Source organism: Aedes aegypti, chromosome 1 (genome assembly GCF_002204515.2).
Source record: "Aedes aegypti strain LVP_AGWG chromosome 1, AaegL5.0 Primary Assembly, whole genome shotgun sequence".
Classification (NCBI taxonomy): Eukaryota; Metazoa; Arthropoda; class Insecta; order Diptera; family Culicidae; genus Aedes; species Aedes aegypti.
The window spans coordinates 262,204,006-262,226,406 of NC_035107.1; the positions used below are offsets into that span (position 1 = coordinate 262,204,006).

General features: G+C 38.1%; 1 protein-coding gene across 2 annotated transcripts in view; it reads right to left on the reverse strand.

The window, feature by feature from the left end:
* Nucleotides 1-22,401, reverse strand: part of LOC5576735 — a 175,930-nt gene that overhangs the window by 79,443 nt on the left and 74,086 nt on the right. For both annotated transcript variants that reach the window (XM_021837689.1, XM_021837690.1), the window contains exons 3-4: nt 11,441-11,683; nt 1,596-1,849 (exon numbers count right to left, since the gene is read on the reverse strand). In XM_021837689.1, the coding sequence (XP_021693381.1) occupies nt 1,596-1,849; nt 11,441-11,683 (497 nt within the window). The remainder of the gene's footprint in view (nt 1-1,595; nt 1,850-11,440; nt 11,684-22,401) is intronic.

A 22,401-nucleotide genomic window follows, 5' to 3' on the forward strand; every position in this document is an offset into this window, starting at 1 on the left:
GTATTTCCACAGTTTACACACACACACACACACGGAAATAATTACTTGTTAGTCTGGTAAAATTATAATAATAATTTCTAACGTTAAGAACAACATCCGAGTTTCACGAGTTTTTGAAGGGTTTTGCGAATGAATCAATTTTTACGGTTTGAGTTGATTGATTGATTTTGCATCAAAATCTCAAGCGTGAGATTTGCGAAGCAGATCTCTTATGAGTTTGCTCTCACGGGAGAGCGTATTGATTGAGCTTTGAGTGTGAGTCTATCAACACTGGCTCATGCTAGATAAAAAATTCGAAAATCACATTGAGGGCATTTAATCCAAATGTAATAAATATGAAAAATATCTTTATCTCCTTATAAATAGAAAATCAAAACTTTGTCTTAAGAACAATCTTTTGATCTTCAAACCATTTTTCAGCCCAGCCATGTTGTATGCTGTACCATTATGAACTAGCTGTTGTAATATCAGGAAGAAAGCTCTACATAGGATTCAAAATGAAGTTTTGACAATGATTCTGAAGCTCTCTTCATGGTATAGTAGTAATTAGTTACATAAAATATCCAATGTTGAAACAAATATAAAAAATCGTTGTAATCCTCTATTGCCACGATAAATATGTGATATATCTTGGGTAAGTTAATTGAAAGCGTTTTTTCTCATATATGCAGGTCTAATCAACTAATGAAAGGTTAATTTAGTTGGTGGAGAATTGACTGGTTGTAATCAATTATGCTTTTCGGCTACGCAGTCTTAATTTTTACAACGGCTTATTTATTTGCCCGACGTTTCGACACGGGAATTGTGTCTTTCTCAGGGGGTAAATATTGTTGTCGTTTGTAGTCCTATGTTTTGTTTAACTTTAACTGTCAAGTCGGGATATTTTAGGTACATGACTTAGCAAAAATAATTATCTTGTTAACACAGCTTGTACTAGCAATGGCGCAATTTCTCTTCTTTGTCCTGAGGAAGACACAATTCCCGTGTCGAAACGTCGGGCAAATAATTGTGCCGTTGTAAATATTAAAACTGCGTAGCCGAAACGCATAATTGTTTAGTTTAGTTTAACCATGATTTATTAGGATGATCGTGTTTTCTATCACACAACACCTAGATTTCAGAAATTAATGTAATGTTTCGAATGAAACTAATAAAAATGTAATCGTCACTAATAAAGAAATTGAAAATATAAAAGGGGTTTTGCCATCGACCTGGGAAACAAGCGCCTTCCCAAAAAGTAATACACGATAATGACCGCGAATCGGATTTATGGTCATTGTTTGCATCCACGCCTTTTTTATGATTTATGGCTGAAATAATTGCTACACAAACAAAACAATTGTTCCCCTGCTTAGATGATGATAAACCCATGCTCTGGCAAATTGTTACACAATCTGAGATGACCGATTTTCAACGCCAGTGAAAAGGCTTTCTCCCATCGAGGCACCCCAATTTCCCCTGCAAATCTTTTATACTCTCCCAAGTGGGTCAACGTTTTGGGCTGCAAATTTGGCACCATTCGTGAATGAGCACTGCTGCTTAAATTGCATGGGGTCAAAAGTATGAAGGCAAAAAAAAAATGATCCACCACTTACCGAGTGCAGATGGTTGATGTGATGCTGATGGTGGTGGAAGTTGGGCTTATGGTACGAAGCGTGGTAGTACGAGCAGAGCTTGAAGATGTGCGACAGGGCCGGGAAGAGGAACAGCAGGAACTTGAGGACCAGTTTCTTGGCCGTGCCGACGCCGACCAGCAGCGGAAGCAGCCACATGATTTTGATTTTGATGATCTTGATGACCAGGATGACCCCGAGGAAGGCCAGCAGCAGCTTGCTTTGGAAGAATTTTTCTGGAATGAAAAAAAAAAATAGATTTAATTTCAAAAAGAATACGATTGAACGTTACATCGACACTGATTACTAGTCTTTAGTACACTTGGTCGAAACACATTTTTCCTAATAACGTCGAATGATATTTGATCGAAAATACATTTAGTCGAATATGTGTGTCGGAACATTTTATATCAATTGTCAAAAAGTCGTTTTTTTAATAACATATGGTCGAACAGACTTTTAGTCAATAACATATTAAAAGTTCTTCATCGTTTCAAATGGAATACTCTCATTTTTTTCAACGGAATGGTTACATAATCAGAGATTTAGAACATGAACAATAGGGCGGTTCAAAATTAAAAGAATATCAAAATTCAATCTCCCATAGCTTCCTTATCATCTTTACAATAAAGATAGCCTTCTGTGAAAATTTCAGCTTTTTCGGTGATAAAGTTGGCCCAAAGGCAATGTAGGTTAATACGGAAATCACTATGGGGAAGTTTTGAAGGATGTTTCAAACACGTAAGTACTGGAATGTGAGTACAATCTTTTTATCCTTTGGACAAACATATATTTCAACAAAGCTCTAAATTCTATTATTTTTCCATAAATTTCATAAGATAGTGGAATCTGTGCAAATTGCTTGATATAATTACTTATTCTTATATGGTTAAACATATAATTTTACTAGCCTATCAAAATTTATTTTTCCGGATTTAAGAAAACTATTCCTGATAGATGTAGCAAAAATCTCATTTTTTTCTTTCTTCTCCATTTTTCACGCTTGAGCTGTGGATTACGCAACTCAACGACTAAAAATCATGCATGAGTTGGCGCACCCGTTTGACTCACTGAATTGTGATTCCACAGTTTTTTGTACGCAAAGCACTTATTCTTTATTTTTCTGTAAGAAATATAACAAACTTTAGTTGCCATTTTTGCATTCGTATATCATGTGGCAGATACGATGATACTTCATGCCCAGGGAAGTCAAGAAGTTTCCATTACGAAAAGATCCTGGACCTACAGGGAATCGAACCCAGACACCGGACTCTAACCACTCGGCTAAGGAAGGCCCCTATCTTGATTATGTCACGGATCCAAATTTTTTTGGCGTGACATACCGAAACGTGAGAAAATGAACTTGTATTTTTCTGTTATATAATTTCCTTAAAAATTTGAGCTCTATGTTGTAGAAATAGAGCTAATGAAATGGAAAGCACATATGAAATGGGTTAAACAACCATGTATGGTAGTTGCTCAAGGTTATTTTTCAATTTAAATGTATGAACTTCATACATTTATTGTGGAGTCATAAAATTTAGCAGGAAATCATGCTTAAATTGAGAGTTATATAGCGATTTTTTTTTTTAAACAAGTAGTGATAAAATCGTGATACGGTATTCTTTATTTTGTCCCATTTTGCGGCACATTAGTAATATCTGTAAATTTCTATTTTCGCTACGAAAAAGATTTTTTTTTTGTAATATTTCAAGAGATCTCAAAACTCAAAAGGAAGGTTTTATGTGTTTCTTCCTTGATCTTTTCAGGTATTCAGCCATGTGCTTTGAAGAGATTCCTCTGAGAATTCCTTCAGGCCTTGCTTCATGAATTATGTTCGTACTTTTCAGTGTTTTCTCCGAGAAATACTTCACCAGTTCTCACTGATTTCGTCCATTCCTAGACTTCTCTAATGTTACTTAAATGTTACTCAAATGTCTCCAAAACATTACTTAAATGTCTCCAAAATCACCAAGCAAGGATTCATTCCACGAATTCTTTAGGGAGTTTGCCAATTGTTTTCCGAACTTTGCTTTTCAAGTTCTTTCTAAAGTTTCTCTACAGGATTGTTTGAAAAAATTGTGACAAAAAATATGCTGACTTCCTATAAAAAAAACTCAAAGGAGTTCAACGCGAAACTGTAAGATTTAAATGCTTTTAAATCTAAGTGGAAACTTTTACGTTACTTTGAAAAATTGTTGAGGAATTCCTGATGGACTTTCAGGAATCAGGAACCAAACGTATGAACATTCTGCAATTTTTCGAAACTCCTATAATTTACCTTTTAAAAATTCTTTCAAATGTTGCTTTTTGGAGTATGGAAAAATTTTTGTATGAGTGCTTGATCCGTTGAATCTGTTGCATGCTCCTTTGTGGGCGAGTGACGAAATCCGGATCAATTGTGTCCGGTTTGCGTTTCGCGGAAGAAAAAACGAAATGCGTCGGTGAAAAAAAAATATCGACGCGTCAGTTGTTTTTGATCCGTTGAATCTGTTGCATGATCCTTTAAGGGCGAGTGACGGAATTCGGACCGTGTCCGGTTTGCATAGTAACCGCACTATCGGAATCGATCATCCGTGTATATGTTCACGTATTCATTTAAAATTATATCTTTATCGTTACCAAAACGAATCCTTTCCCATATCCAAACTCCCAGTGTTTTCTTGTGGAAGTGCAGAGGACTCCTCGGCTTCTGTAAAGCAAGTAACACGTCAACATTTCCCTCCCATTCCCAAATTGACCTGCATTCGGACGCAGCCGGCGCCGGTATTGTTTATTATAATAATGAGAGCACCAGTACTTACACATTGAGGATGCTACTGATCCCGAGTAGTGTCTGTTGGTTCCCTGTGTAAGTATAGCTGTTCTTGCAAAAACGGAGTAGCAACCGCGGGCGGTCAATAATGCTCATGCTCATGCTCATGCTGGGGATGGAAAGATTTTTGTACGAAATTCCTCAAAGCGTAGAAACAAGTAGAATAATAGATGGGCATTGGAACAGTTAAAGATAATTTATTATCATTTTTCTAAAAGTAAATTACAAAACAGTTAAAACTTTTCTTCAATGAATTAAGGTCCATCAGAATCTTCTTTAGAAATTATCCTTGAAATTGGCTTCTGGTTTTCAGGAAATTCCGCATTCGTATCGCACAAAAATTCAAACCAAGAATACGGATTCTGCCAAAAGTTGGTAAAATAATTCTAAAGAAGTGTTTAAAGGAAGATCAATTCAAATTTCTTTATGAATATCCTAATAAATCTTTACCCCTTCCCAGTTATTTTGCTTCTTGTTTATTTACAGATTTCTTTACCGCTATGCTAATTTCGGAAGCAAAAGTTTTCGTGCGGGTTTTCAACAAATTTCTTCTGAAATTTCGGCAAAAGACATTTCAAAAATAATTTTCTTTCTAATTCTTGATTAATTCGGGAAATCAAAGCAAAATTTCTTAAAAAAAACCATTTACGAATTTTTGACCCATTTTGTTAAGTATTTTGGAAATATTTCTTAAGGACTTTAGATGAACTTCGCGGAAAAATTTGTAATATAATTTTTGGGAAAACTATTTGCAGAAATTCACTGATGAATTTTGAATAAATTTGTCAGCGAAATATCTCTGTTTTAGATTTAATAGACTTAATGATTTTTTTTAGGAATTGCGAGGGAAAACTGAGCTTTTAAAAGATGTTACCTAATTGTTCAGGTAAATCCGGGAACATTTTCCAGAATCAATGTGCTAATAAGAAGTAGACACAGACGGAATGGATGTCCACCAGAAGGAATTCGTTTTGAAAGTATGAACATGTCAAACAATATTATTTAACAAATTTCGAAAAGATTTGAAAAAGTTTCGAAGTCAGCCTTAAATATTCCTCGAGGAATTTGTTTAAACATAAATTCTATAAAGAATATCGAATAGTTTTATGAAAAATATTACTCAAATCTGTTGATAATTATTTAGGCAATTTATGAAAAAATAAGTTTTCTAGGAAAAATTTAGTTTAAGAAATAAGTTTATTCATGCAAAAACACTTGAAAAAAAATATGAATCAAAATCAAAGAGAGCTAATATAAAACACCATGGTCGATTTTTCACAACAGGTTAAATATCAGCCATGCATCTGAAGAAAACTTGGCCATGCCGAAATTCCTTGAAAGTTAAGCCATATTTTTCGACAAAAATGCCCGCCATGTATTGTCTAAAAACTTCGTTCAGTAATTTTGTCTATTTGCAATTATTTTAATTTGGACATTATACGAGTGAATGTATGGATTTCTTTAGTGAATTCTCATAATCATCATCACCACACACCTCAAGCAAGGGTATGGCCCAAAAAACATCAGACTGCAGTGAATATGCTGTTTTATGCTGCAATAGCATTAAGGACTGTTCATTTACGAAAGTGGACACCTAAATATTAGCATTTTGGTGTAAAAATTCCATAAAAACAAATAAAATTTTGTTTCAGTGTGATCTCAAATCTTTATTTTGACAGCAGACAAAAGTTGACATAAAAAAATTATAAATTCTAAACGATGGGTCGAATTGACATGGCGACTCTCAATTTTTTTCTGCACAAATGCACTCTTACAAAAGTTCACTTAATTTTACGTGTTTTTAGATGCACATAAAAGAAGCGAACCTCTTGACACGAAATTACATCTGTTCTTAAAATTACATGACAACAAAAAACCAAAAAAAAAAAATTACACGTCGGGACGTAAACGTCGCAACGACCGACTTTTACATCACGACGTGTAATTTTGTTTGGACCTTGTCGTCATGTTTTTCAAGAATTCATTAATGGATTAAATTGTGTAAATAGATAGAGAATAGCTCGAAAAAAACCCTTACATTTTGCTGTTTCTGACGATCAGCCATTGAAACACATTATACGACTTGGAGGAGCCAATCATAATTGTGATTTGGCACACATTGCCCGCAGCAGTTCCTTAAATATTTTCGTTTTCTTTCACTTTTCACGAGAGCCAAAAACACAAAAGAATGGAGCAACGACTCCTCGAGATGTATGTGACAAGAGGCAACGAATCGGAATACTAAAACCTGCCATCATTTGATTGCACTAAATTAATCACTTCCCGAAAAATACACTTCTCAATATGAGGCTGCAATCAGCCGACGCGAGCCAAAGATTTTTTTTCTTTTTCATACCGGCAGAGTCCAGCGCTCCGGAACCGCACTTCATAGCAGCGAACCATCACTACTTAGCGATTACTATTTTGCACAAGTTTTTAAATTTCTTCTTCAACACACTCGGCTGCATTAATATTCTTTAATTTTAATTTATTTCTCATATCGACACAGAGAAGAAAAATCGCGACGTACCGAACCGGCTATGTTTGAAAACAAACTCAATGATTTACATGATGCCGATACCAAAGTCATAGATCATGTAAATTCACGCCTACAAAAATGAGAAATCGAGTCTTACGTTTATATTTTACGGAACGTAGCCTGTGAATAATTGACCTAAACGCTATACGTTTTTGTAAAAATAGATTACTGAATGTAATACTCAATCTAAATATATTTGAAATCAAATATCGTTTCTCGGTTATGGTCTTTAAATTAAAAGAAACGTGTAATTGTGTTGTTGATTCGTTCGCGTCATAAAATGTTTAAGGGTAAATTGAATTACGTCACATGCAAATTTCTAATTTTTTAAGAGTGTGGTGTACAGAAAAACTGCCGTTCCGAGATTTGGCTTAAATCGCGAAGTGTTCAAATTAAATTTTTTCAACGCTGTGGCCAAAACAGATATTCCTGACGACGTACGATACATCCCAACAGAAAAAATTTGGGAAAATGATTTGGTATGGCAAGCAATTTGCTCCTGCGGTATGAAAGTACTACATATTTCACGACGGGTTCAATCAACGGCGAAAATTACAGAACTGAATGCATTAAAAAATGGCTTCTGCCCATCTACTGAAAGCATACCATGCCTCCATTGTTTTTGCCAGACCTAGCATCGGCTCACTATGCTTCAGCTACTTTGGAGATGCTCAAGAAGGAATAAGTCGAATTTGTAGAAAAATGATCGAATCCATCAAATTGCTCAGAACTACGCCTCATTGAAACATATAGGGCAATAATCAAACGGCATCTTAAGAAGGATGGAAGAGAAGCAAGCTCCATCGATTTTTTCAAGAAAATGTGGTCAGCAGTTCAAAAAGCAGTTCGAAAAGTTCCGAAAAAAGTTGTGCAGAATTTTATGGGAGGTATCAAAAGAAAAGTAAGAGCATTCTCCAGCAATGCTCAATAAATGTTCAAATTTATGTGAATTTGATCGAAATTACGTTGATTTCCATGTATTTTAGGTAAACTCATGAATTTGTTCGAAAATAAACAGTTTACTGTAAAAAACACGTGTCCACTTTCTTAAATGAACACTCCTTAATTGGATTATTCTAAAAAACGTTTTTTTTTTGTATAATGGTATGTTTTGCAACGGAGATGTCGAAAAATTGCGCTTATTGCATACAACAAGAAGCAACAGTCAACTCTCCCTAACTCGATATTGAAGGGACCAACGAGTTAGAGAGGTATCGAGTTACAGAACACAAAACCAGTGCAACTGCGTTCCAAGTGATCATCGAGTTAGCCATGAAAACCAACTTTTATTATGGTTCTCTAACTTGATATCGAGAAACGGAATTTCGAGTAAGGGAGAGTTAACTGTAGTTTTAACAGTAACCAATCGATCGACAGCCGAACGGCTAAGCTTTTGGTTGTTGCGCGATTCACTGAAATTTCTCACTATAATGTTGAACAACAAAAAATAACGTAACTACTGTGGAAATGTTTGTCAGTGATAAGATTTATGTTTTGAAGATTTTGCTTCATGTTAAATTGTTATTTTTTTTTTTCATGAAATTTTTTATTATCTTAAAAAATATTGCCACTCCCCCCCTTCGCCGTTCCTACGCCAATGCGTTATACCATAATTTATAAAAACATACTTGTATTTAGTTTTGTATTAGCGTTATTGAAAAAAACTTCAACTTTACCTAAAAACGTTATAAAAAATATTCAAGATATGACATTTGGTCAAAATATCTACGAAGTAAGACCAACTTATTGCCTATCAGATGAGCCCTAGAGAGTTCTAATTGACGTTTTATCCCAGAGATATGTATTGAAACCTTTGAAAAACGTGAATTCTTAGCGGTGGAACCCATTGCAAAAAATTAAATCAATTATCACATCGACTGACAGAGCAAAACGTGGAGTTAACTTTATAGTGCTTCGAAAGCAGATGAAGCGAGTTATTCGGTGGAAACCGGTAAGCGACCTAATCTGTGTGTTGAGATTGAAGGGCAAGTTTTTCAACTACAGCCTGAGCAGCATATATTCGCCAACGAATGGAAAGCCTGTTGACATGAAGGATGAGTTCTATGAGAGCCTAACTAAAGCCTACGGAGAGTACCCAAACAAGATAGTCATCGGCTATGCAAATGCGCAGATCAGGAAAGTAGACTTCTTCCGGCCCATCATTGAAACGGGAGGCCTCCATTCCGTTAGCAATGGATATGCATGCGGGATGTAGCTTTCGCGGCCAAATGCTAGTTTGTGGGCGACATTTATCAGATGTTATGGATGTGACGACCTTTCGAGATCCTAAATCGTCTCGATTTCCAGAAATAACAACACGATGCGCTCTTGAAGCATAGGCTGCCCTTCTACGCCTAGTTGTCCCATGTTCTATGTAAAACTTATGGACTGCGGGACAAATATGCGTAGAACGGCAGTAGGGTACAGTGGGGATTCGCTCGTGGGGGTCCACTACATGGAATGACTCGATGGTTGGATGTTCGCTGGTTGGAAAAAAAAATCCTACTGAAAAGCACTCGAATGTCAGGAGAAGATGTCAAACTTACCTTGACGTCTGACTACCATCGCATTGAAATCTCCATATAAAAAACAAATGTGTATGTATATGTGCGTTTCCTGACGATTTGCGCTCCAGATGCGTTAGTCTGGAGCATTTTTACCAGCTGTCAGTCGTTCCAACTATTCGTTAGATGGAAGGCAGTCGTGTTACAACCAGCGAATCCCCGCTGTAGTTGCACAGTACTGCCAGCAGCTAACGAGCAGTTGGGAAGATTAATCGTTTTTGAAGATGTCAACAGACTGTGGGACCCTATTCACGAAGCTGTGACCACAACGACGCGGGAAATAATTGGCCATTGACCAATAACGACAGAGACGAAACGACTGATTCGATGAATAGTCTTCTTCTTACGTTCTCAGTAGGAAAGAGCTTGCTTCTCAGCTTGATGTTCTTATAAGCACTTCCGCAGTTATTAACTGAGAACTTTCTTTGTCAAAGTTGCCATTTTCGCATTAGTATATCGTATGGCAAATACGATGATACTCTATGCCCAGGGAAGTTAACAAAATTTCTATTACGTAAAGGTCCTGGGCCGACCGGGAATCGAACTCAGAAACCTTCAGCATGGCTTTGCTTTGTAGCCGCGGACTCTAACCACTCGTTTGAGGAAGTCCCCTATTATACATTTTACAGTCAGTAAATAAAAAATTTCTTCAAGTAGAAAGATGCAGAACTACTTATGCACTTCCATGATTCACTTTGGCATGGGGGTTTTTCTTGGCAAATTGTCTGAAATTTTGCAAGAAGAAGCGCTTCAGTACGACGCATATTTTGGTCGTATATGAGCTCTGTAGCTTCCAAAAACCACACTGCCAAAGTGAATCAAAAGTGCCAAGAATAGGATCCGGCTCCTACTTCCATTCTCTCAAGAATTTTCCAAACCTTTACACTTTTTGGCAACCTTGGTTTTTTTTAATCGCTTCCACAGTACAGAAATATTGAATGTTTTCACAAAGAGCAGCCACAATGACAAAACATCTAAAGTTTCTTAAGTTGCATTGGAATTATGTTTTTTATTTTGAATTCAATGTTAACTATATCACAAAGTAATGATTAAATAATAATAAAATTGCAAAACCATGCAACATTGAGTATATGGAAGCAGCTTGTGAATACAACGTTACCTACATGTGAATTGTATAATTTCATTTTCTACATTTTTTGTTTCACATTTCTTCAAAGAGTTAAGAAGTTTTAGATTCTATTAAAATCGTCAACTTTGCTAAGGGCAACATTTTGAGATTTTTAAGCGAATTTTCTCAATTTATTAAAAAATTTGTTCTCACAATTTTTACAGCAACATTTTCCAAATGTAAGGCCTATAACAAAGCCATGCTGAAGGTTTCTGAGTTCGATTCCCGGTCGGTCCAGGATCTTTTCGTAATTGAAATTTCCTTGATTTCCCTAGGCAAAGAGTATCATCGTACCTGCCACACGATATACGAATTCGAAAATGGCAACTAAGGCAAAGAAGCTCTCAGTTAACAACTGTGGAAGTGCTCTTAGGGAACTACGCTGAGTAGCCGGCTCTGTCCCAGTGGGGACGTTAATGCCAAGAAGAAGAAGAAAAAGGCCTTTAGGATGCCACTAAAAGAAAAAAAATATCAAACCAATTCCATGAGTTATGGGCATAATTTTCACTAAAATTTCCTAATAAATTCAAAATCACAAAAATAACAATCTTACAATGGCCAGCAAAAATATGTATCATTACTTCTTCTACAACTCTTCTTACAAACAACTCCTCTAAAGATATTTTAAGTCTTAAATCCACGACAACAGAGAAAACACTTTTTTCCTGCTTAAATGTTGATTCGGGCCATTGTTCAATATCATAGTGCCCGTAAAGATTTTTTTATTGTAAAATGTACATAATCTTTAATAAACTCAATATATCTACATCAGGTACTCACTTATCTTTTTGAATAGGATCCTGGGCTCCGACGATCCACGTGCCACGACTGTTGTCCGGGGTACAAACTCCAACTTGGCCAGCATTCCATTGCCTTCGATGGCACGGGGCTCGATGCGGAAAATGGCACCATCGAACATGATCTCCGGCATCCGAATGTTGACATCGTGTGTTAGCATAAACTTCAGCGTTTTGTCATGCAGCGCCGTGGTAACCTCCTCGATGGGCGACGTTGGTTCAAAATCTGAGGAGAATACGTGGGATAAAAATAAAATAGAAATTATTAAAACTGTGGCAAAGCTGCAATAAAATATGAGATGTGACCTTGCCTGTAAAGTCACCGGAGAAACACGCCTCTTATTCATTGGATAAACGACGCGAAAGAAGTTGTATCATAAATATTGCAAAATTTCACATCTTCCTTACGTCGTTTTATGTCCATTCCAAAAGAGAAAGTTAATTTTTGCACACGCAAACCATACGCTTTTGGCAGCATTTTATTTCTTGTACTCATTGATTTTTTGGACGTTTTGTGACGGAGGTCCGTTACTTGGGAAGCTGTCACGAAGCTTGGACGATTTGTGGAAACTCCCTGTTTTGATTGAACTTTAATACTATTTATCCGCCGTTTACGAAAGCCATTAGACTCGAAGTAGCTTTGCAAGCAAACACCAAAACACTTCAACCGAGAGTGAAAACACTGCTTCCTCGAGAGGTCATCCACCTTGGCACTTGGCTAATGAGAACTAATAGCACTTTGAAAGCCCAAACCGGCACCCATTCATCGTCGTGTTCGCACCGCCTGATTGTCTGGGAGAACCCATCGCTAATCGATTTGATCGGTTACTTTAATCGTTTGTTTTGGGCTATTTCTCTTCCCTCTCGTAGAGTACAAACGGGCTTCAGCTGCCCGCTACAAGTTTCGCTTTCGTTTCAACCGGAGGTTGTAGCTATAGAGGTGTTTCCAGCTTAAAACGCAAATAATAATGGAATTTTCAGACTATTTTCAAACTTAGCATATGAGTTTTCCCTTCGAAGATTTGCTTAACTCTATGGTCCATATTTGAAGAAGTGTATATCATTGAAAGGATTTAAGGTGAAGATAAATCGAAGCCAAACATCAAATTTTCAAGAGCACGGATCTGGAGAACCAAACATCCATTTAAGCTGAAAACTTAATCGATTGGTCACTCGCTGGTGGTGACCAATCGATTAAGTTTTCAGCTTAAACGGATGTTTGGTTCTCCAGATCCGTGCTCTTGAAAATTTGAGGTTTGGCTTCGATTCATCTTCACCTTAAAAAATTATAACTCAAAGAGGTACATTTGATTTATATACTGTACATCGTTTTAGATTCAGTATTTTTCAAATTTCAGTGATTCTTTTCAATGATCTGCCCTATTCAAAGCTTAAACTAGGATATTCTGCAAAATGTTGTTTGTAAATGATATATTAATTCAATTCAGTAAAGGTATTGTCTATACAATTTGCGTTTTAAGCTGGAAATTCTCTATAGGTGTTCAAGTTTGTAAATATGTTCAAATTTTTCGAATCTTGTTTGTCCGTTGATCGCTATCATCGAGTGAGTGGTTATGGTCAGCTTATCAACGTTTTGAGTGCGATTCGGAGGCGTGGTGGCTATGGAGGAAGAGGTTTGAACACGCGAGGGTAAGTAATGCATGATTGCAAGCCGGTATTTTGAGGTCGTTCAACGCTTGAACACGTACGCAAGCGATTTTTTTTTTCTCTCATGTTGATTATCAGCGGGAGGGAATCAATGGCAACGTAATGTGTACATCAATAAAAGGTCCTCTGCAATTAGTCGGGTGAACGTGTCGAGTGTCATGTCCTCCGGAGAAGAAAGTTTGGTTGTTTCGTCTTCACTGCGTTATTCGGATCGAGGATTTTGGGAAGTCAATGAACGCCATTACACCAATATTTTATATTATACACCTGTCAGTACTGAAAAAGAAGACAGTAAAACATCAACCAATGTTTAAGGAATAACTCATAATTTAAAGCTAAAATTTCTTACATAGTCTACGAAGTTTAAGAAAGCTTCTCTCAGAAGTTTAGAAAGTTTTTGTCAGAAGCTTGGGAGGCTTCTGTCCAAAGCTTAGGAAGCTTCTCTAAGAAGCTTAGGAAGCTTCTCTCATAATCTCAGGTAGCTTCTCTCAGAAGCTTAGAGAGCTTCTCTCAGAAGCTAAGGAAGCTTCTCTCAGAAGCTTAGGAAGCTTTTCTCAAAATCTTAGGAAGCATCTCTCAGAAGCTTAGGAAGCTTCCCTGAGAAGCTTAGGAAGCTTCTCTCAAAAGCTTAGAAGCTTCTCTCAAAAGATAAGAAAGATTTACTCGTAGCTTAGGAAGTTCTCTCAGAAGCTAAGTAAGCTTCTCTCAGAAGCTGAGGAAACTTCTTTCAGAATCTAAGGAAGCTTCTCTCATGATCTCAGGTAGCTTCTCTCAGAAGCTTGGGAAGCTTCTCTCACAAGCTTAGGAAACTTCTCTCAGAAGCTTGGGAAGCTTTTCTCAGAAACTTGGGAAGCTTCTCTCAGAAGCTTGGGAAGCTTCTCTCAGAAGCTTGGGAAGCTTCTCTCAGAAGCTTGGGAAGCTTCTCTCAGAAGCTTAAGAAGCTTTTCTCAGAAGCTTGGGAAGTTTTTCTCAGAAACTTGGAAAGCTTCTCTCAGAAGCTTGGGAAGCTTCTCTCAGAAGCCTTGAAAGCTTCTCTCAGAAGCCTTGAAAGCTTCTCTCAGAAGCTTAAAAAGCTTCTATAAGTAGCGTAGGCAGCTTCTCTTAGAAGCTTAGGAAGCATCTCTTGGAAGCTTGGGAGGCTTCTCTTGGAAGCTTTGGATGATTCACTTTGAAGCTTAGGAAGCTTTTCTCAGAAGTTTCGAAAGCTTCTCTCAAGAGCATGGGAAGCTTCTCTCAGAAGCTTGGGAAGCTTCTCTCAGAAGCTTGGGAAGCTTTTCTCAGAAGCTTGGGGAACTTCTCTCAGAAGCTTGGGAAGCTTCTCTCAGAAGCTTGGGAAGCTTCTCTCAGAAGCTTGGGAAGCTTCTCTCAGAAGCTTGGGAAGCTTCTCTCAGAAGCTTGGGAAGCTTCTCTCAGAAGCTTGGGAAGCTTCTCTCAGAAGCTTGGGAAGCTTCTCTCAGAAGCTTGGGAAGCTTCTCTCAGAAGCTTGGGAAGCTTCTCTCAGAAGCTTGGGAAGCTTCTCTCAGAAGCTTGGGAAGCTTCTCTCAGAAACTTGGGAAGCTTCTCTCAGAAGCTTGGGAAGCTTCTCTCAGAAGCTTGGGAAGCTTCTCTCAGAAGCTTGGGAAGCTTCTCTCAGAAGCTTGGGAAGCTTCTCTCAGAAGCTTGGGAAGCTTCTCTCAGAAGCTTGGGAAGCTTCTCTCAGAAGCTTGGGAAGCTTCTCTCAGAAGCTTGGGAAGCTTCTCTCAGAAGCTTGGGAAGCTTCTCTCAGAAGCTTAAGAAGCTTCTATAAGTAGCGTACGCAGCTTCTCTTAGAAGCTTAGGAAGCTTCTCTTGGAAGCTTAGGAGGCTTCTCTTCAAAGCTTAGGAGGCTGCTCTTAGAAGCTTAGGAAGCTTCGCTCAGAAGTTTTGGATGATTCACTTTGAAGCTAAGGAAGCTTTTATCAGAAGTTTCGAAAGCTTTTCTCAGAAGTTTCGAAAGCTTCTCTCAAAAGCTTGGGAAGTATTTCTCAAAAGCTTGGGAAGCTTCTCTCAGAAGCTTGGGAAGCTTCTCTCAGAAGCTTGGGAAGCTTCTCTCAGAAGCTTGGGAAGCTTCTCTCAGAAGCTTGGGAAGCTTCTCTCAGAAGCTTGGGAAGCTTCTCTCAGAAGCTTGGGAAGCTTCTCTCAGAAGCTTGGGAAGCTTCTCTCAGAAGCTTGGGAAGCTTCTCTCAGAAGCTTAGGAAGCTTATCTAAGAAGCTTCTCTCAAAAGCTTTGGAAGCTTCTCTCAAAAGCTTTAGAAGCTTCTCTCAGAAGCTTAGGAAGCTATTTTCAGAAGCGTATGAAGCTTCTCTTGGAGCCTATGAAGATTATGAAGCTTCTCTCAGAAGTTTGGGAAGCTTCTCTCAGAAGCTAAGGAAGTTTCTCTCAGAAGCTTGGGAAGCTTCTCTCAGAAACTTAGGAAGCTTCTCTCAGAAACTTAGGAAGCTTCTCTCAGAAGCTTAGGAAGCTTCTCTCAGAAGCTTAGGAAGCTTCTTCCAGAAGCTTAGGAAGCTTCTTCCAGAAGCTTAGGAAGCTTCTTCCAGAAGCTTAGGAAGCTTCTCTCAGAAGCTTAGGAAGCTTCTCTCAGAAGCTTAGGAAGCTTCTCTCAGAAGCTTAGGAAGCTTCTCTCAGAAGCTTAGAAAGCTTCTCTCAGAAGCTCAGGAAGCTTCTCTCAGAAGCTTAGGAAGCTTCTCTCAGAAGCTTAGGAAGCTTCTCTCAGAAGCTTAGGAAGCTTCTCTCAGAAGCTTGGGAAGCTTCTCTCAGAAACTTTTCTCAAAAGCTTTGGAAGCATTTCTCAGAAGCATAGGAAGCTATTCTCAGAAGCGTATAAAGCTTCTCTTGGAAGCCTATGAAGCTTATGAAGCTTCTCTCAGAAGTTTGGGAAGCTTCTCTCAAAAGCTTAGGAAGTATCTCTCAAAAGCTTGGGAAGCTTCTCTCAGAAGCTTGGGAAGCTTCTCTCAGAAGCTTGGGAATCTTCTCTTAGAAGCTTGGGAAGCTTCTCTCAGAAGCTTGAGAAGCTTCTCTCAGAAGCTTAGGAAGCTTCTCTCAGAAGCTTAGGAAGCTTCTCTACGAAGCTTCTCTCAAAAGCATTAGAAGCTTCTCTCAGAAGCTTAGGAAGCTATTTTCAGAAGCGTATAAAGCTTCTCTCGGAAGCCTATGAAGCTTATGAAGCTTCTTTCAGAAGTTTGGGAAGCTTTTCTCGGAAGCTTAGAAAGCTTCTCTCAGAAGCTTAGGAAGCTTCTTTCAGAAGCTTAGGAAGCTTCTCTCAGAAGCTTAGGAAGCGTCTCTCAGAAACTTTTCTCAGAAGCTTAGGAGGCTATTCTCAGAAGCGTATAAAGCTTCTCTCGGAAGCCTATGAAGCTTATGAAGCTTCTCTCAGAAGTTTGGGAAGCTTCTCTCAGAAGCTAAGGAAGCTTCTCTCAGAAGCTTAGGAAGCTTCTCTCAGACGCTTAGGAAGCTTCTCTCAGAAGCTTAGGGAGCTTTCTTCAGAAGCTTAGGGAGCTTTCCTCAGAAGCTTAGGAAGCTTCTCTCAGAAGCTCAGGAAGCTTCTCTCAGAAGCTTAGGAAGCGTCTCTCAGAAGCTTAGGAAGCTTCTCTCACAAGCTTTGGAAGCATTTCTCAGAAGCTTAGGAAGCTATTCTCAGAAGCGTATAAAGCTTCTCTCAGAAGCCTATGAAGCTTCTTTCATAAGTTTGGGAAGCTTCTCTCAGAAGCTTAGGAAGCTTCTCTCAGAAGCTTAGGAAGCCTCTCTCAGAAGCTTAGAAGCTTAGCTTCTCTCAGAAACTTATGAAGCTTCTCTCAGAAGCTTTGGAAGCTTCTCTCAGAAGCTTAGGAAGCTTCTCTCAGAAGCTTAGGAAGCTTCTCTCAGAAGCTTAGGAAGCTTCTCTCATAAGCTTAGGAAGCTTCTCTCAGAAGCTTAGGAAGCTTCTCTCAGAAGCTTAGGAAGCTTCTCTCAGAAGCTTGGGAAGCTTCTCTCAGAAGCTTAGGAAGCTTCTCTCAGAAGCTTAGGAAGCTTCTCTCAGAAGCTTAGGAAGCTTCTCTCAGAAGCTTAGGAAGCTTCTCTCAGAAGCTTAGGAAGCTTCTCTCAGAAGCTTAGGAAGCTTCTCTCAGAAGCTTAGGAAGCTTCTCTCAGAAGCTTAGGAAGCTTCTCTCAGAAGCTTAGGAAGCTTCTCTCAGAAGCTTAGGAAGCTTCTCTCAGAAGCTTAGGAAGCTTCTCTCAGAAGCTTAGGAAGCTTCTCTCAGAAGCTTAGGAAGCTTCTCTCAGAAGCTTAGGAAGCTTCTCTCAGAAGCTTAGGAAGCTTCTCTCAGAAGATTAGGAAGCTTCTCTAAGAAGCTTCTCTCAAAAGCTTTGGAAGCTTCTCTCAAAAGCTTTACAAGCTTCTCTCAGAAGCTTAGGAAGCTATTTTCAGAAGCGTATGAAGCTTCTCTCGGAAGCTTATGAAGCTTTTCTCGTAAGCTTATGAAGCTTCTCTCAGAAGCTTGGGAAGCTTCTCTCACAAGGAAAGGTCACGATGGTGTTACACGGGGTTTTCAACCGGACTTTTTTTGTTAGATTCTACATTTCGAAACTCCAAAGCCTTTCGAGTGATGGACCAGTGGTGTAGCCAGGAGGGGCTCTGAAAGCGTCAATTTTCCACATATATAATATTATTGGGTCAATTGAAAATTTGTCAAAACGATTTAACTCAGTATTTTTTACGATAGTACAGAATTGACATTAATGTATGTTTGTAATGTATGTTTATGCCATTGGCGTAACTAACATGGTATATGGATACCAAAACGAATTTGGTTTTATTAGAATAGTAAACGAACAATAAACCCATACCGATTGCGCCTATGGCATGGAAAAAATACATTTTAATCATACATTAATGTCAATTCTGTTCTCTACCATAATAATGAACATTAAAAAATATATTTTTTCAGATTTCCAATTAGCGTATTAATATAATATACGTACGAAATTACCCCTTTGAGAGCCCCTCCTGGCTACACCACTGGTCAATCACCCGAAAGGCTTTGGGGTTTTTCATATTTCGACATGTAGAATCTAACAAAAATAGTCCGCTTCAAAACCCCGTGTAACACCATCGTGACCATCCCTTGTCAGAAGCTTAGCAAGCATTTCGCAGAAGCTTAGCAAGCTCCTCGCAGAAGTTTAGCAAGCTTCTTATAGAACCGTAGCAAGTTTCTAGCAGAAGATTAGAAAGCTCTTCTCAGAAGCTTATAAAACTTTAAAAGCACAAAAAGCTTCTCGTTAAAACAATTTTTCGCAGAAGTTTCTAATGCTTTTACCAGAGTGTGTCAAAGTTCGTGTAGAACAACAATAACTTTTCATTGAATCTTTCTATCAAAAGTAGATAAATCTTCTCACGAATTCTGACTTTCGTAAACATCATCGGTTTGTTGGACTGAAAGTGGATGTGTCGACTTTCTTGGGAAATCTGTCGTAGTAGCTGAACAAACTACTTATTCACAAGTGTTACATACACGACTGAAGCTTGTAATTAAAGCCTCGATCTTGAATATACATTAGTAGCAACTACATTTCAAACCAATAGACATTCCTTCAAACTTACTTAAGACACTCTACACACTCGTTATTAAATGGCTTTATTCATTGTAATGCGAAGCCGTTTGAAGGTCGAATCCACTTGGCGACTATCGTCTATGGACGTCGTCACCATTTATTGAATCAGCAATTTCCCTTTTTTCTCGTTTTCACTGCCACACGTAACGATAAGACCACTCGATAAACAGCCTCCAAGTGGTTTTCCCTTTCGTTGATCGGTCGTCTGCCGAACAACAAGGTGGCTAGCTGTAAGTAGGTACGCCTTCTAATATCTTCGAAGCCTGGATGTTGAAACCGCTTTCAACGATAGGCCAAGGTGATACGCATATACTTGTACTGTGGCTTGTAACGCGGAGGCACATTATCCAACTTACGAAGCCGGCGCGCGGAATGATTGTCGTCGTCTTCTTTTGGATTGCTACACTTTACCGGTTTTATGACCCAGAGATTGGATGACGCTAAACAAGCTACGGCCTGAAGGGTGTGTGTGTAGAATGAGGATGTCTGCCGGTACTTGTCGCTACGGCTTGAAAGTGTAAGTGATCCTATCTGCTCGTTCCAGTTGGAAGTCGAAGAAGCTGTAGAGCTTGGAGAAGAGTGATTACTTTCACTATCAATACCAGGAGCGAGACCGGTTGGCGTTTGGTTTTCGCAGAGTGGTCGTTCTGGGTTTTGGGTAATTAAAGATAAGGTGAGATTTATGATTTCATCCGGTGGGCGAATGTAAAACATCGGAGTGGTCATTGATATGCTTTATAGCAATTGGGAAACTGAAATGTTTGAGATATTGAAACATTAAAGAAGATGGCTGTAAAAGAAGATGAACATAAATCATATAGATACCTTGTAACATTCAAAAGTTCATCTAGAGAAATGCCGAAATCAGACGATCGAAACTAGTGTTTTGGTGTTGTGTAAACATCTCTCATTGAAATTGATGATATCTTCAACGTGCTATGAATGGGTCGACAACCAGGAAGAAGCATCTAACACAGCTATGTTCGTCACAAGTCCCAAACTCACGGGCAAACGATGAAAAAAGACTGCTCGCTAAGAGTTGCGTACTTACTTAGCTAGTAGCGACTAAGTGTTTTAAAAATAGGAACATTTGAGACCGCATGGCTGTGAAAAAAGACCATAGCAAGACCAAAACAGTACCAAAAAGAGACTTAATAAGGACTAAGAAAACAAGAACAAAACAAACAGAACCGTGAGATAAGATATTTCATGACAATTTATCAAAAAATCCAACCAGGCATTTTACCAAGATTCCAACAGGTTAGCGTGGGGAAACTCATTCATTCATCCAGACACGACTGAGAAAAAAGCAAAAATATCTACTGTCATCAAAAGTTGAGTGACTGCCGAAACGTAGTGGAAAAAAGTGTATCCGCAGAAATCGAAAGCTCGAACGACCACCTTTAGTCTTCGTTTATTGAATGCATTCAGCTGATTGAGTGGATTTCCACTCAACAACATTGTGTGTATGGTCAGCAAATGAACGCTCATCAGAGCTCAAAGCCAATGGATCATTGAAGATAGTTTTTGCAAGTGCTCACCGCATCAAAACAAAAACGCCACTGTATATGGGATTTAACATTGTGACAGCATTGCTGTTCTGTCAAACACACAAGGCTACGGTGGCGCTATCTATGCTTTTCATAGCGGCCGTTTTGGTTATTTTAATGATCCATTGCCATTCGAACGGAATTAAAAAGTAGGGTTCTACTTCGTCACAAGCACGAATATTCGTCAAAGGATTCCATTTCAATCACACATCGTAAGCCTTGTAATTTACGAGATTATAAGCACTTCCCTCAACAACCGCAAATAATTGAGAACATAAACAAAGCTTTCCATCGTTCGAACAGAGAAAAAAAACTTGTGTGCATCAATGTGTGCGTGACATTCAGCTTAGAATAATTATGGTGTGGTGTGAGAGATTGTTGCGCTGTACTGTGAGCCGTCATGCATTTGTTGGGTCAAAATAGTTGTGCTTATATATTTGAGCTGTATTTTGATGCGGTCAATGGATTTTAAGGGAAATCCACAAATTTAAGCATGCTATAGGAATGGAGGGGAATTCCCGAAGATCTAAATAATCTAATAACACATTTAATTGTTACGTTGAAGGGTTGTATTTTGACCACTCATTACCAGTGATGCCACATACATTGATTTATTTGTAATTACACAGAATTTTTTTGTTCTTGTCTACAGATAGGTATCTGTGATCATAGATTACTGATTTTTGAGATAAAACGATTTTTCAGATTCTGGGATATCACACGAGTTTAGGAAATATTTTTGGAAGATATCAAGCAGAAATGCGATAAGTCCGTTTGTTTTTTCTTAAATTCTTACGTATTTTGAATTTTATGCATCATTTACTTTTAAGTTCAAAATAATAAAATACATCTAATCAAGTTCAAAATAATATAAATACATACCTAGAATTGCTATAATACATATGCAAAGGATGTTTAAGATCTAAAAGGTTAACACAGATTTTTAACAAGATTTTTGGAAGTTGTTAAGGTTAAAATATTTTTTTCAGTCTGAAGCACAGAAGCGAGGGAGGGAAACGCAATGAACGAGTGAGCGTTTCCTACCTGCTAGCAGACATTTCAGACACCTTTCAAGAAACTCTTAATTTCTCCAGTAATTTCCTTTAAGTTTATCGTTCACGATTTTTTCAAGATTTAAACCAGAAATTTCTCCTAGAAATTTCACCGGAAACTCTTTCTAAGATACCTTAAGGAATTTTTCCCGGAATCAGTGGAGAATTTTTTTTAAAGAAGTCCTCATAGATTTTATCAATGTATTTTTCCATGGAATTAAAGAGGAAAGTTTTCAGTAAACATTTGAGAAATCCTAAAGTTACCTCTGGTGAGACTTCTCTAGAAATTTCTGATGAAATCCTGCAAGGAGGTCTGAATAAATTGGTAAAATAATTATTGGAAACAAATTGGTAGATGAACTCCATGGCAGGGTTTTCTCGAGGAATTCCTTGAAAATCATAGCACTGGAACTCTGAATAAATGTGTGAAAATATGATTGGAGGAATGACTGGAATAATAACTTTGCTGAGTATTTGCTGATCTTAAACCTAGAATTGGCGCATGACGATTCCAGGAGGAATACAACGAAAAAAAAAATGCAAAAATCTGAGAAAGGAATTCTGGCTTTTTGAGGTGCTCAAGGACTATTCAGAACAAATTTAAGAAAAAAGTCTCCAAAAATGCTTTGGAAAATAGCTAGAAATATTCAAGACAAATATATAGAAACATCACTGAATAGATTGCGAAAGAATCGATGGAATAGTCCCATAAAAATCTTTGGAATCAGTTTCTCTGGAGCTTCTAGAATGAACTTTAGAGACCATTATAAGTAAAAATATATACCTAAGAGATTCCTAAATATGTACACTTGCATTGAACTTGTGACCGTGTTTGTTTCGATCTGTAAGTGCAGCCAGGGCACTGTTGTCCGTCTCATGTCATCTAGAGTGAGAAATTTCGTCTAGAACGTCTGTACACCATAGAGCTACGACTCAAATAACGTCTGCTCTGGCATCCAGCTAGACTAACCTAATTAACCTAACGAAATTCGCTTGTAACTCACAAGACTTTAAAGTTAACGACGTGCTATCTTCAGCAAAGTTGAAGAATTTCATTAGATCTACAACT